General features: G+C 45.6%; 1 protein-coding gene across 7 annotated transcripts in view; it reads right to left on the bottom strand.

The window, feature by feature from the left end:
* Positions 1–16,029, bottom strand: part of QRICH1 (glutamine rich 1) — a 69,107-nt gene that overhangs the window by 49,380 nt on the left and 3,698 nt on the right. For all 7 annotated transcript variants that reach the window (XM_025376405.1, XM_025376404.1, XM_025376409.1 and 4 more), the window contains one exon: positions 954–1,283. In XM_025376405.1, the coding sequence (XP_025232190.1) occupies positions 954–1,262 (309 nt within the window). In that variant the 5' untranslated portion in view covers positions 1,263–1,283. The remainder of the gene's footprint in view (positions 1–953; positions 1,284–16,029) is intronic.

Raw genomic sequence — 16,029 nt, 5'->3', positions numbered from 1 at the left:
CCTGTAGTCCCAGCTACTTGGGAGGCTGAGGCATGAGAATAGCTTGAACCCAGGAGGCGGAGGCAAGAATGCACCACTGCACTCCAGCCTGGGTGACAGAATGAGACTCTGTCTCAAAAAAAAAAAAAAAAAAACAACAAAAAAAAACCAAAAAAAAAACCAACCCAGGTGTGGCCGGGTGCAGTGGCTCATGCCTATAATCCCAGCACTTTGGGTTGAGGAGGCAGGCGGATCACGAGGTCAGGAGTTCAAGACCAGCCTGGCCAACACAATGAAACCCCTATCTCTATTAAAAGTATAAAAAATTAGCCGGGTGTGTTGGCGGGCACCAGGAATCCCAGCTACTCAGGAGGTGGGGGCAGGAGAATCCATCCAGGGCCACAGTGCAAGACTCCATCTCAAAAAAAGAAGAAACAAAGAAATAAAACAACCCAGGTACAATGACATGGCAGCACCACAGAGTGTTGGTCGGCCTTGGAAAGCCAGTCCCCCACCATCACTGACATCGCCGCCAGTGGGGTCATGTGCCGGGAACGGGTTCCGGTGCAGAGAGCCCCTCATCCTGGGAAAAGGGGTGCTGCCAGAAAGGTGGTCGCCTCCTCACTCATCACGCGAGGCACGTTGAACCTGATGCTAAACCATTCATAGATGTCCTGCTTCTGGGTTGGGGTTTCCTAGGTAGCTAAGCATATCCCTGGCTGCAACCTATTCAAAGTCAGCCCTTGACACTGGGGTTTGTTTTTTAAAAAAAAAAAAAAAAAAAAACTTAAAGAAAAAGGAAAAAATTTTTAGTCCACATTAACTTTGAAAATCTTAGTGTTAAATAGTTTCAGAGTCCCCCCTTAATGAAAATAACCTGTAACATCCATACACATGTGATGATCCCACTAACTAAAACACTGACAACAAATAAAGTACATTAAACAGGCTACACCTCAGCATTTCCCATATACCTGAACCTGCTGTGGCTGCTGAACCTGGATCTGCTGTTCTTGCTGGGTTTGTGGCTGAACACTGGTGGTGACTGGACAGGCAAGTTCAAGCAAAGACCCAGCCACTTCGGTGCTGTCTGTGTATATGCAGTTCCCACCCTGTTGGTACACCATGGTAGTGGTGGCTGTCTGCTGGAACTCCTGAAGGGCTTCTGGCCCCTTAGAGGCCAGTGAGTCCAGAAATTCCTTCATCCTGTGTTGCGGGACAGACCGTGCCTTTACTCGGATGTACTCTTCAAAGGAGATGGTGTTCTCCAGGGAATTATTCATATTGCAGAGTCCTTAGGGTTCCTAGAAATAAACAGAAGTCAAAATTATGTTACTGTTTTTAGCAGGAAATGCCCAGAAACAATTACCCTTGCACAAGACTGGAATATATTCAGGGCAGCTGTATACATATATAATAAAAAAATAAAGTTTTATTATACCACCTTATTTTTTCAATTAATGGATGTTTGAAAATTATTTCCATTAACATTTCTTAAATAAAACTATCACACTGAAAACAAAAAACAAACACATGCTTCACAATACTGGATGAAACAGGCTGAAAACACATTTCCCACCTAGCACTAGGTCAATCCCATCTTCTGTGCAGAACGAAGCACTGGACAGTAAACGTCACATGCAAAACTGCTCTGTGACCATCACAGAGAGGACACCAAGCAAGGAGGAAGAAGCCAGGGGCAGGGATTCCTATGGATATGTTTTATTTCCAAGCATTTCCTATAGCAGAGATAGGTATGCCACCTAGTTGTGGCAAGACACAAGAGGCAGAGGATATGTTCTTCATCTCCCATCAGAAAAACCAAAAATCCTATTTTGCCATATGCTGCTCACATTCTTTTGCAACACAGCTTATTAGTTAAGAGTACGGACTCTGGAGCCAAGCTACCTGGGTTCAAATCCCAACTTTATGTTTCCTTCATTATTTAACTCTAGAAAAGTCAATTAACCTTAGTTTTCTTGTGAGTAAAATGGGGATACAATAGTACTTACCTCACAGTTGACATGAGGATTTAATAAGGCATTTAGAAAATCACCTAACACATAGATAGTACTACATAAATGTAACTAATACTATTAAAATAATTCTGGGAAAAAAAGGTATATAGCGCTTTAAATATCCAGGTCACTACTAAAATTCGGAAATAAATTCTACAAGTTTTCATCAGGTATTTATTTACCTTAAGAATTAACCTGCAGATGTAGACAGTTAACTCTCATTACCTGAGGGACAAGTGTGCAATCTGTGGACTGCTGACCCCTGTCGCTGCTACCTTTGTACCATCCTCCCTTGATCAGCCAGACCTTCAGAATAAAAGGAGCAGCAGGATGAAAGAGTAACAGAAACCAAGCAAACGTTTTTGCCAAAAAGGATTCTCCGATAATTCTGAATGTCTGGAAAGGTGATTTGTTCCCTTGAGCAATCAGGCTAGATATACTAGACTGACCAGATGCTCTACCTTACGTTACAGATATAAAATATGTGGGTTAAGCATCTACTTTCTTCTACCTAGGCTCTAAATTCTTGGCAGACAAGACTATGTCCTGGTTCTCTCCGAACAGCTCACCCATGTTAGTTGCTTCATATATACCTGCTACATTTGAAATTCAATGTGGAACAGGAAGAATTATGATTTTTTTTCCTTTTTTTTTTTGAGACAGAGTCTCATTCTGTTGTCCAGGCTGGAGTGCAGTGGCACAATCTCAGCTCACTGTAAGCTCCACCTCCTGGGTTCACCCCATTATCCTGCCTCAGCCTCTCCAGTAGCTGGGACTACAGGCACCCGCCACCACATCCAGTTAATTTTTTTGTATTTTTAGTAGAGACGGGGTTTCGCCATCTTAGTCAGGATGGTCTCGATCTCCTGACCTCGTGATCTGCCCGCCTCGGCCTCCCAAAGTGCTGGGATTACAGGCATGAACCACCACGCCCAGCCTTTTTTTTTTTCCCCAGATGGAGTCTCCCTCTGTCACCCAGGCTAGAGTGCAGTGGCACGATCTCGGCTCACTGCATCCTCCCACGTTCAAGTGATTTTCCTGCCTCAGCCTCCCAAGTAGCTGGGACTACAGGTGCCCACCACCATGCCCAGCTAATTTATGTATTTTTAGTAGAGACTGGGTTTTGCCGTGTTGGCCCGGCTGGTCTCAAACTCCTGACTTCAGGTGATCTGCCCGCCTTGGCCTCCCAAAGTGCTGGGATTATAGGCGTGAGCCACCCGATTCTCTCTGTAATATCCATAGCTTCATGGACTCAAGCAATCCTTCCACCTCAGCCTGGGCAACACGGAGAAACTCCATCTCTACAAAAAAATACAAAAATTAACTGGGTGTGGTGGCATGCACCTGTAGTCCCAGCTACTAGGGAGGCTAAGGTGGAAGGATTGCTTGAGTCCAAAGATCTAGGCTGCAGAGAGCCAAGATCACTCCAATGCACTCCAGCCTAGGCGACAGAGCATAACTCTGTCTTAAAAAAAAAAAAAAATTAAGTTATCAGCTGGTCACAGTGGTGCACATATGTAGTCTCAGCTACTCAGGAGGCTGAGGCGGGAGGATTGCTTGAGCCCAGGTCTTTGAGCTGGGAAACCTAGAGAGACCTTCATCTGTAAAAAAAATACTAATAATAAAATAAAATAATAATAAAGTTGTTGATGTCCACGTCACACAGAAGGAGAGCATCAAGCCAAGCACACTTTGCCTAACTACAGATTCAGAGAAGGCTACTTGGCTTAGGTGATCCGAAAGCACTCATTTGCCACACTTGCACAGAATGTATCAAAGTTCCCCTTTGTTAACAGCATCACAGTAGGGATTTCCTTAAGAAGGCATCTTTCGGCCGGGCGCGGTGGCTCAAGCCTGTAATCCCAGCACTTTGGGAGGCCGAGACGGGCGGATCACGAGGTCAGGAGATCGAGACCATCCTGGCTAACACAGTGAAACCCCGTCTCTACTAAAAATACAAAAAATTAGCCGGGCGTAGTGGCGGCGCCTGTAGTCCCAGCTACTCGGGAGGCTGAGGCAGGAGAATGGCGTAAACCCGGGAGGCGGAGCTTGCAGTGAGCTGAGATCGCGCCACTGCACTCCAGCCTGGGGGCGACAGAGCGAGACTCCGCCTCAAAAACAAAAAAAAAAAACAAAAAAAGAAGGCATCTTTCAGCCAGGTGCGGTGGCTTACACCTGTAATCCCAACACTTTGGGAGGCCAAGGTGGGCAGATCACCTGAGGTCAGGAGTTCAAGACCAGCCTGGCCAACAAAGTGAAACCCTGTCTCTACTAAAAATACAAAAATTAGCCAGGCGTGGTAGCAGGCACCTGTAATACCAGCTACTCAGGAGGTCGAGGCGGGAGAATTGCTTGAGTCCAGGAGGCAGAGGTTGCAGTGAGCCAAGATTGTGCCACTGTACTCCAGCTTGGGCACCAGAGTGACACTCTACCTAAAAAAAAAAACAGGCATCTTTCATAATAAAGATCCGGTAACATTACAAAGTTATGAAATTCTAATATCTAATCACACATACCCTTCTGCTCAAAAGGAGACAAAGGAGAGATTATATGAGCAGCCATTAACAGGTCCTCTACCATGCTGGTACATAATTTCAGTTTTTCACCTCCATTACAAAAGAGCAGCAGGTCAGTTGGAATTTACATTTCCTAAAATGTATTTTCTTCAACTGTCAGTTGTATTTACACAATATACTGAGATTGATAAAATTGTCAAAGCTACTACAAAAAGCAATTTTCTTTTTTTTAAGGTACAAAAGTAAAGTTTTTGCATGCAGCAAAAACCTTTTTTTGTCTCAAGTCTGGGAAAAGACAAATGAGTAAACACCAATACAAAGAAACACTGTTTCCCGATGGAGTAGATGGGAATTCAAAATCAAACAAAACAAAAAAACAACAAAAAATAATTTAAAAAAAAAACAAGAAAAAAAAACAAAACACCGCAAACAAAGTTTACAGAACTGAAAAACCTTCATGACTATTGCCTAGTAAAGCCAGTGTCTATGATCCTCCTAGTAACCCTATTTCTCCTCACTCTTGTCTTTCAAGTTTCAGAAACTCAGAAGGGGCAGCTTAAACCTCACCTCAAGTCTGATATTAAGTGTAAAAGATAATTTCACCAACTTTTCTTACTAGAAACAAGCTTTCTACAGTACTCAGTATAGAATTCCACCTAGTTTTTGTTTTGTTTTTGGAGGTTTATTCAGAGGTTGGGGAAAGGGATATGAAACTTAACTAAGAAAAACTGTTCTAATAGTATAAAAAGATATAAAATAAGGCCGGGCACGGTGGCTCACTCCTGTAATCCCAGCACTTTGGGAGGCCCAGGCGGGCGGATCACAAGGTCAGGAGATCGAGACCATCCTGGCTAACACGGTGAAACCCCATCTCTACTAAAAATAGAAAAATTAACCGGGCGTGGTGGCAGGTGCCTGTAGTCCAAGGTACTCGGGAGGCTGAGGCAGGAGAAAGGTGTGAACCTGGGAGGCAGAACTTGCAGTGAGCCGAGATCGCGCCATTGCACTCCAGCTTGGGCTACAGAGCCAGACTCTTTCTCAAAAAAAAAAAAAAAAAAAAAAGATATAAAATAAAAAGTAAAAGCAGCTAAGTATGCTTTGACCTCTGGTTCTTGATCATGCCATTGCACTCCAGTCTGGGCAACAAGAGTGAAACTCCATCTCAAAAAAAAAAAAAAAAAAAAGCCTAAACAAATTATACATAAAAAACTAAAAATCACCCTCCTCTCACCAAACCCTACCAATCACATCAAACCTTTATGCCTCTACTTGTAGACTCACTTTTAGAGTATTGCCCAGGTGCAGTGGCTCAGGCCTCTAATGCCAGCACTTTTTGGGAGGCTGAGCCAGGTGGATCACCTGAGGGCAGGAGGAGATCGAGAATAGCCTGGCCAGCATGGTGAAATCCTGCCTCTACTAAAAATATAAAAATTAGCCAGGCATGATGGCACATGCCTGTAATCCCAGCTACTCAGGAGACTGAGACAGGAGAATCACTTGAACCCAGGAGATGGAGGTTGCAGTGAGCTGAAACTGCACCACTGCCCTCCAGCCTAGGCAACAGAGTGAGATTCCGTCTTAAAAAACAAAAAAATTGGAGTATCTATGGAGTTCTATGTAAGATCAGGAAATTAAAGTTCCACACCCCCGATTTTCTGTTGTGGGTTTCTTGAGACAAGGTCTTACTCTATCGCCCAGGATGGAGTGCAGTGGTATAAAATCTTGGCTTACTGCAACCTCAACCTCCTAGGCTCTATCGATCCTCCCACCTCAGCCGCCCAAGCAGCTGGGACTACAGGCATGTGCCACCATGCCCAGCTAATTATTGTATTTGTTGCAGAGACAGGGTTTTGCCATGTTGCCCACGTTGTTCTCAAACTCCTGGGCTCAAGAAATCTATCTGCCCACCTCAGCCTCCCAAAGTGCTGGGATTACAGACGTAGGCCACGATGCCTGGCCAAAGCCTTCTTTTTTTTTTTTTTGGAGACAGAGTCTTGCTCTGTAGCCCAGGAGTGCAGTGGCATGATTTCTGCTCACTGTAACCTCTGTCTCCCAGGTTCCAACAATTCTCCTGCCTTAGTCTCCCAAGTAGCTGGGATTACAGGCACACGCCAATATGCCCACCAAATTTTTGTATTTTTAGTAGAGACAGGGTATCACCACGTTGACTAAGCTGGTCTCGAACTCCTGACCTTGTAATCTGCCCGTCTTGGCCTCCCAAAGTGCTGGAATTACAGACACCTGCCCCCACACCAGGCTAGTTTTTGTATTTTCAGTGGAGATGGAGTTTTGCTATGTTAGCCAGGCTGGTCCCAAACTCCTCGTCTCAAGCAATCTGCCCACCCTCCCAAAGTGCTAAGATTAGAGGCGTGAGCCACTGCCCCCAGCAACATGTCCTCTATTTTAGACAAACATTTAGCTAAGTGAAAAAAACTTCTATTTAATCAATATTTTAGTTTTAGAATACAACATTTCATACCAAAGTCCAGAACGTATTTTTTGTCAATCAAGTTTCCAAAGATATAATAAAAATCATTCTGCTGCCTATGTCATCTCCAGATAAATCCTACCAGTCAGTATTTCTAGAATAGTACCTTTAAAAAGTTACTATAAGAAATGCTAGTCCAAATACAAATTTATTTCCTGAGCAAACAGGCAAATAAGCTAGATATTCGGTTGTCAGAAAATATAAAAGCTTCAAAAAGTTACTTGCTATAAACCATCAAAATCCATTCTTTTTTTTTTTTTTTTTTTTTTGAGACGGAGTCTCGCTGTGTGGCCCAGGCTGGAGTGCAGTGGCGCGATCTCGGCTCACTGCAAGCTCCGCCTCCCTGGTTCACGCCATTCTCCCGCCTCAGCCTCCGAGTAGCTGGGACTACAGGCGCCCGCCACCTCGCCCGGCTAGTTTTTTTTTTTTTTTTTGTATTTTTAGTAGAGACGGGGTTTCACCATGTTAGCCAGGATGGTCTTGATCTCCTGACCTCGTGATCCACCCGCCTCGGCCTCCCAAAGTGCTGGGATTACAGGCTTGAGCCACCGCGCCTGGCCCAAAATCCATTCTTTAAGCCTTTCATTAAAAAAAAAAAAAAAAAAAAAGCCTGGCGCGGTGGATCACATCTGTAATCCCAGCACTTTGGGAGGCCAAGGCGGGTGGATCATGAGGTCAGGAGATCGAGACCACCCTGGCTAATACAAAATACAAATACAAAAAATAAGCCAGGCGTGGTGGCAGGTGCCTGTAGTCCCAGCTACTTGGGAGGCTGAGGCAGGAGAATGGTGTGAACCTGAGAGGCGGAGCTTGTAGTGAGCCGACACTGCACCACTGCACTCCAGCCTGGGCAACCAGCCTGGGCAACAGAGCAAGACTCCATCTCAAACAAACAAACAAACAAAAAAAGGCCGGGTGCAGTGGCTCACGTCTGTAATCCTAACACCATGGACTTTGCGGGGCCAAGGCAGGCAGATAACCTGAGGTTGGGTGTTTGAGACCAGCCTGACCAACATGGAGAATCCCCGTCTCTACTAAAAATACAAAATTAGCTGGGCATGGTGGAGCATGCCTGTAATCCCAGCTACTCGTGAGGCTGAGGCAGGAGAATCGCTTGAACCTGGGAGGTGGAGGTTGCAGTGAGCCAAGATCGCACCACTGAACTCCAGCCTGGAGACAGAGTGAGACTCTGTCTCAAAAAAAAAAAGGTGGGGGGAAGGGGGCTGGGATGATGGTGCATGCCTGCAGTCTCGGCTACTCAGAAGGCTGAAACAGGAGGATTGCTTGAGTAGTCCAGGAGTTCTGGGCTGTAGTGCGCTATGTCAATCGGGTGTCCACACTAAGTTCAGCATCAATATGGTGACTTCATGGGAGCAGGAAATCACCAGGTTGCCTAAGGAGGGGTGAACCGACCCAAGTTGGAAATGGAGCAGGTCAAAACTTCCGTACTGATCAGTAGCAGGATCCTGTCTGTGGACAGCCACTGCATTCCAACCTGGGCACCACAGTGAGATCCTATCTCTTAGAAATAATAGTAATAATTTAAAAGACAAACAAGCTTGAGGTAAGAAACATTCCATAAAACCATTAGAAAATGTCAATACTAAGCTGAGCATGGTGGCTCTCACCTGTAGTCCCAGTTACTTGGGAGGCCGAGGCGGAAGGATGGCTTGATCCCAGCAGTTTGAGCCTGCAGTGAGCTATTATCATGCCACTGCACTCCAGCCTGGGTGACAGTGAGACTCTATCATTTATTCATAGATAATAAGTAAATAAGCAAGCAATTAAGTTAACAGGCTGGGCATGGTGGCTCAAGCCTGTAACCCCAATGCTTTGGAAGGCTGATGATCATTTGAGCCCAAGAAGATCATTTGAGCCCAAAAGTTTGAGACCAGTCTAGGCAACATAGGGAAACCATCACTATCTTAATTTTTTTTTTTTTTTTTTTGAGATGGAGTCTCACTCTGTCACCCAGGCTGGAGTGCAGTGGCATGATCTCAGCTCACCACAACCTCTGCTTCCCGGGTTCAAGCAATTCTCTTGCCTGAGTCTCCTGAGTAGCTGGGACTACTCAGCACCACACCTGGCTAAATTTTTTTTCTTTTTTTGAGATGGAGTCTCACTCTGTCACCCAGGCTGGAGTGCAGTAGCACGAACTTGGCTCACTGCAACCTCCGCCCCCTGGGTTCAAGCGATTCTCCTGGCTCAGCCTCCCGAGTAGCTGGGATTACAGGCACCTGCCATCATGCCTGGCTAATTTTTGTATTTTTAGTAGAGACAAGGTTTCACCATCTTGGCCAGGCTGGTCTTGAACTCCTAACCTCATGTTCCACCCGCCTCAGCCTCCCAAAGTGCTGGCATTATAGGCGTGAGCCACTGCACCTGGCCCACACCAGACTAATTTTTGTATTTTTAGTAGAGACGAGGTTTCGCCATGTTGGTTAGGCTGGTCTTGAACTCTTAACCTCAGGTAATCCACTTGCTTCCACCTTCCAAAGTGCTGAGATTACAGGCGTGAGCCACTAGGCCCAGCCTAAATTCTTTTTTTTTTTTTTTGAGACAGAGTCTTGCTCTGTCGCCCAGGCTGAAGTGTAGTTGCATGATCCTGGTTCACTGAAACCTCCGCCTCCTGGGTTCAAGCAATACTCCTGCCTCAGCCTCCAAAGTACCTGGGATTACAGGCACCCGCCACCATACCCAGCTAATTTTTGTATTTTAGTAGAGACGGGATTTCGCCATGTTGGTCAGGATGTTCTTGAACTCCTTACCTCAAGCGATCCACAGCATCGGTCTCCCAAAGTGCTAGGATTACAGGCATGAGCCATAGCATCCAGCCAAGATTGTGAGACCAGCCTGGCCACCATGGTGAAACCCCATCTCCACTAAAAATACAAAAACTAATTGGGCATAGTGGCAGCCACCCATAATCCCAGCTACTCTAGAGGCTGAGGCAGGAGAATCGCTTGAATCCAGGAGGCGGAGGTTGCAGGGAGCTGAGATTGCGCCACTGCACTTCAGCCTGGGGAAAGAGTGAGACTCCGCCTCAAAAAACAAAAAAAAGGAATGCTAACAGTAGTTATGCCTGGATGATGGAACCAGAGTATTTAAGTTTCTTCCTGTTTAATACTCCTCTGAATTTTCCACAAGTTGTATTAATCTAAGACTCACGCCTGTAATCCCAGCACTTTAGGAGGCTGAGGCGGGGGGATCACCAGGTCAGGAGATCGAGACCATTCTGGCTAACACAGTGAAACCCCGTCTCGGCCGGGCGCGGTAGCTCACACCTGTAATCCCAGCACTTTGGGAGGCCGAGGCGGGCGGATCACAAGGTCAGGAGATCGAGACCACGGTGAAACCCCGTCTCTACTAAAAATACAAAAAACTAGCCAGGCAAGGTGGCGGGCGCCTGTAGTCCCAGCTACTCCGGAGGCTGAGGCAGGAGAATGGCGTAAACCCAGGAGGCGGAGCTTGCAGTGAGCCAAGATCGCGCCACTGCACTCCAGCCTGGGTGACAGAGCGAAACTCCGTCTCAAAAAAAAAAAAAAAAAAGAAACCCCATCTCTACTAAAAATACAAAAAAACTAGCCAGGCGTGGTGTTGGACGCCTGTAGTCTCAGCTACTTGGGAGGCTGAGGTAGGAGAATGGCATGAACCCGGGAGGTGAGATTGTGCCACTGCACTTCAGCCTGGGTGACAGGGCGAGACTCCGTCTCAAAAAATGAATAGATAAATAAATAACTCAACTTTTTCTACACAGTGGCTATAGTGCAGGAATGGTAACAGACACATAAACAATTCTGGTTGATCATAGTATGATTTTCTTTCAAAATCTGAGAGAAACTAAACCAGCTGAACGACGTGGCTCATGCCTATAATCCCAGCACTTTGGCCAAGGTGGGTGGATCACCCAAGGTCAGTAGTTTGAAACCAGCCTAACCAACATGGTGAAACCCCGTCTCTACTAAAAATACAAAAAAAAATGAGCTGGGGGTGGTGGCGGGCGCCTGCAATCCCAGCTACTCGGAAGGCTGAGACAGGAGAATTGCTTGAACCCGGGAGGCGGAGGTTGCAGTAAGCCAAGACCATGCCACTGCACTCCTGCCTGGGCAACAACGGCGAAACTCCATCTCAAAAAAAAAAAAAAAAAGAAACTAAATGATAAAATACCAAAAACTTGTACAAAATAATGAAGACTTAACTTCAAGATGCTGCTCATAAGACACAAAAGTTGAGCCTTTGTAATAAACATAAATAGAGAAACTTCTAAAAGAGACAAAAGATTCTTAGTTAGCTCCAAGTAAAAGACTTAGTGAGAAGCAGTCAAGATATTAAATAAAGTATTTCTGAAAAACATGCAGCCATGAGGATATCTGAGTGTTCCCAATTTCTGGGACTCTGATGAGACTAATAACAAAAACAGAAAATACTCTAATGCTCTTGGGGTGTATGAGGTCTGTAAACAAGCATTTACTCCTAAATGCTTTTAAATATAGCTGCTTTGTAAAATAAATAAATAAATAAAGGAAAACCAGCACTCCCTTAAACAGACCCTGGACATTTCTGCTGGTATAAATTCAAATTCATCACTGATATCTCCCCTGTATTTCCTTCTTTCTCTGTTTTGAGACAGAGTCTTGCTGTCACCCAGGCTGGAGTGCAGTGGTGCGATCTGGGCTCACTGCAACCTCCGCCTCCCGGGTTCACACCATTCTCCTGCCTCAGCCTCCCAAGTAGCTGGGACTACAGGCGCCCACCACCATGCCTGGCTAATTTTTTTGTATTTTTAGTAGACACGGGTTTTCACCGTGTTAGCCAGGACAGTCTCCATCTCCTGACCTCATGATCCTTGGCCTCCCAAAGTGCTGGGATTACAGGAGTGAGCCACTGCGCCTGGCTCCTCTGTATTTCCTTCTACTGGAGCGTAACATAGTGCCTGATGCATGGCAATTCTTCACTACATGAGTTATTATTTTTATTATTTTATTACTAGAACATAAGATGGTACCATGGACAAAGGTTACTCCAAAACAACAGTCTATTACATTTCTATAGGTCTGTTTGCAAATTTTTTTTCTTTTTTCCGTTTAGGTACCAAGGGAAGATCCTCACGCTTTCTTGGGTTTCTTATCCCTGATACCTCTTTTGGGCCCCCTGTATGGCTCTGCAGTGAGTCAACAATCCGTGATGGATTAAAAGAAGAAAGTCTGAGCTGCCTCAGAACCTTACCTCTTCCTTAGGCTTTGAGGCCCCTCAAGGTTCACATCTACTCCAACAATGGCTCTTCATAGCTTAGTCCAGTTTGAACACATTCACATGGGGCTCGGTGCAGCGGCTAACGCCTGTAATCCCCAGCACTTTGGGAGGCTGAGGTGGGCAGATCACCTGAGGTTGGGAGTTCAAGACTAGTCTGGCCAACATGGTGAAATCCTATCTCCACCAAAAACACAAAAATTAGCCAGGCATGGTGGCGGGCACTTGTAACCTCAGCTACTCGGGAAGCTGAGGCAGGAGAATTGCTTGCACCTAGCAGGCGGAGATTGCAGTGAGCCGAGACTGCGCAACTGCACTCCAGCCCAGGCAACAAGAGCAAAACTCTGTCTCAAAAAAAATAAAATAAAATAGGCCAGGCGCAGTGGCTCACACCTGTAATCCCAGCAGTTTGGGAGGCCAAGGCAGGCAGATCACAAGGTCAGGAATTTGAGACCAGCCTGGCTAATATGGTGAAACCCCATCTCTACTAAAAATATGAAAATTAGCCAGGTATGGTGCCTGTAGTCCTAGCTACTAGGGAGGCTGAGGCAGGAGAATGGTGTGAACCTGGGAGACAGAAGTTGCAGTAAACCGAAATCGCACCACTGCACTCCAGCCTGGGCAACAGAACAAGACTCTGTCTCAAAAAATAATAAAAATAAATAGATAAATAAATAAATAAAAATAAAATAGGCGAGGTGCAGTGGCTCATGCCTGTAAATCCCAGCACTTTGGAAAATCAAGGTGGGCAGATCACGAGGTCAGGAGTTCAAGACCAGCCTGGCCAATAGGGGTGAAACCCCGTCTCTACTAAAAATACGAAAATTAGCCAGGCAGGGTACCATACGCCTGTAGTCCCAGCTAGTCGGGAGGCTGAGGCAGAAGAATTGCTTGAACCCAGGAGGTGGAGACTCATCTCAAAAAAAAAAAGAAGTATGTCTTCCATGCTTCTTCGAAATAACTCCATATGTTTATATGACAAATATGACTCCTTACAATGGAAATTGATTTTTTTTTCCATGTGAATGTATTCATTTTATTTATTTTTTTGGAGACAGAGTCTCACTCTGTCACCCAGGCTGGAATGCAGTGGCGTGATCTCAGCTGCACTGGAGTGCAGTGGCACAATCTCAGCTCAGTGCAAGTTCCGCCTCCCAGGTTTATGCCAGTCTCCTGCCTCAGCCTCCCGCATAGCTGGGAACACGGGCGACCGCTACCACGCCCGGCTAATTTTTTTTTTTTTTTTTTTGTATTTTTTAGTAGAGACAGAGTTTCACCGTGTTAGCCAGGATGGTCTCAGTCTCCTGACCTCGTGATCCGCCCGCCTCAGCCTCCCAAAGTGCTGGGATTACAAGCGTGAGCTACCGTGCCCATCCAGGACTGACATATTTCTATTCTTTTGCCTGGGTTTTGTTTGTTTGTATTTTTATTTTTTTGAGATGAAGTCTCACTTTGTTGCCCAAGCTGGAGTGCAATGGCACCACCTCGGTTCACTGCAACCTCCGCTTCCTGGGTTCAAGCAGTTCTCCTGCCTCACCCTTCCGAGTAGCAGGAACTACAGGCGCACACCACCAAGCCCAGCTAATTTTTTTTGTATTTTTAGTAGAATCGGGGTTTCACCATATTGGTCAGGCTGTTCTTGAGCTCCTGAACTCAGGTGATCCGGCCGCCCTAGTCCTCCCAAAGTGCTGGGATTACATGCCCTGAGCCACTGCAGCCAGCCTTTTGTCTTTTTTTTTTTTTTTAATAAGACAGGGTCTTGCTCCATTACCCAGGATAAAATGCAGTGGTACGTTCACAGGTCGCTGCAGCCTCACACTCCTGGCTCAAACAATCCTCCTGTCTCAGCCTCCCGAGTAGCTGGGACTACAGGCCCATGCTACCACAACTAGCTATTTTTATTTTTTTGCAGAAATAGGGTCTTGCTATCTTGCCCAGACTGGTCTCCAACTCTTAGGCTCAAGTAATCCTCCCACCTTGGCCTCCCAAACTGCTGGGATTGCAATCACAAGTCACTGTGTTCCACCCCATTTCTTTTTTTTTTTTTTTTTTGAGACGGAGTCTTGCTCTGTCGCCCAGGCTGGAGTGCAGTGGCAGGATCTCAGCTCACTGCAAGCTCCACCTCCCGGGTTTATGCCATTCTCCTGCCTCAGCCTCCTGAGTAGCTGGTACTACAGGTGCCTGCCACCACGCCCAGCTAGTTTTTTGTATTTTTTTTAGTAGAGATGGGGTTTTACCATGTTAGCCAGGATGGTCTCGATCTCCTGACCTTGTGATCCGCCCATCTCAGCCTCCCAAAGTGCTGGGATTACAGGTTTGAGTCACCACGCCCAGCCCCCTATTTCTATTTTTAAGGATACTAGACAACTGCAGGGTTTGTGATAGAAGTTATTCCATTAGGCCATTTATCTGCCCCATGCCAGAGGAGTCCCTGGTTTAGGGGCATTTTCATCACGGTTCTATTTTCTTTTCTTCTTTTTTTTGAAACACATTCTCGCTCTGTCCCCTAGCCTGGAGTGCAATGGCGCAGTCTCAGTTCACTGCAACCTCTGCCTCCCAGGTTCAAACGATTCTCCTGCCTCATCCTCCCGAGTAGTTGGGATTACAGGCGCCCATCACCATGCCTGCTAATTTTTGTATTTTTAGTAGAGAGGAGGTTTCACCATGTTGGCCAGGCTGGTCTGGAACTCCTGATCTCAGGTGATCTGCCCGCATTGGCCTGCTAAAGTGCTGGGATTACAGGCGTGAGCCACTGCACCCGGCCATGGTTCTATTTTCAATCGGGAAATTAACATTTGTATTTTTCCCAAATACTGACGGACTGTAAACTGGCACAACCACTTGCATTATCTAGTGAAGCTGAAAATATCCATTCTATGAACCCGAGCAATTTTACCCATCAGTGTATATGAAGGAACTTTTTTTTAACAAGGGTACTTAATAGAAGAATGTTCACAGCAGCACTGTTAATAGCTAAAACCTGGAAGCAACCCAGACATCTATTAATAGTGGAATGGATAAATACATTATGGTATATTCATACAACAGAATACTACATAAAAAAATGGGAATGAACAGCTGCACACAATGTGAACAAATTTCAGAAACACTGTATTAAGACAACATAATACAGTATGAGTCCATTTATATAAAACTCAAAAAGAAACAAATCTAAACTATGTCAAGGGTTACGGAGATGGTAAAGGTAAAAAGAAAAAGAATGTGATCACAGAATAACAGCTGTCTGCAAGGCCTGAGAAGCTGTGATCAGGAAGGGACCCACAAAGGGTTCAGGGATACTGGCATTGTTCTATTTCTTGAAAAAGTAGTAGTTTCGCCAGCATTTACTTTATACTTTTTCATTAAATTGTACAGAGATCGCCTAAATTTACATGGATGGGTAAATATTTCACAAATTTTAAGAAAGAGAAAAACATGGGTGGGCACAATGGCTCAGGCCCGTAATCTCAGCACTTTGGTAGGCCGAGGTGGGCAGATCACGAGGTCAACAGTTCGAGACCAGCCTGGCCAACATAGTGAAACACCGTCCCCACTATAAATACAAAAAAATTAGCCGAGCGTGGTGTTGGGCATCGGTAGCCCCAGCTACTCAGGAGGCTGAGGCAGGAGAATGGCATGAACTCAGGAGGTGGAGGTTGCAGCGAGCCGAAATCGCGCCATTGCACTCCAGCCTGGGCGACAAGAGTTAAATTCCATCTCAAAAAAAAAAAAAAAAAAGAGAAAAACAGCCTTCTGACACAGCCACCATTTCTACCTA

Source organism: Theropithecus gelada, chromosome 2 (assembly GCF_003255815.1).
Source record: "Theropithecus gelada isolate Dixy chromosome 2, Tgel_1.0, whole genome shotgun sequence".
Taxonomy (NCBI): domain Eukaryota; kingdom Metazoa; phylum Chordata; class Mammalia; order Primates; family Cercopithecidae; genus Theropithecus; species Theropithecus gelada.
The sequence above is the reverse complement of the archived record's forward strand: the minus strand, read 5'-3'. Positions and strand labels throughout refer to the sequence as shown.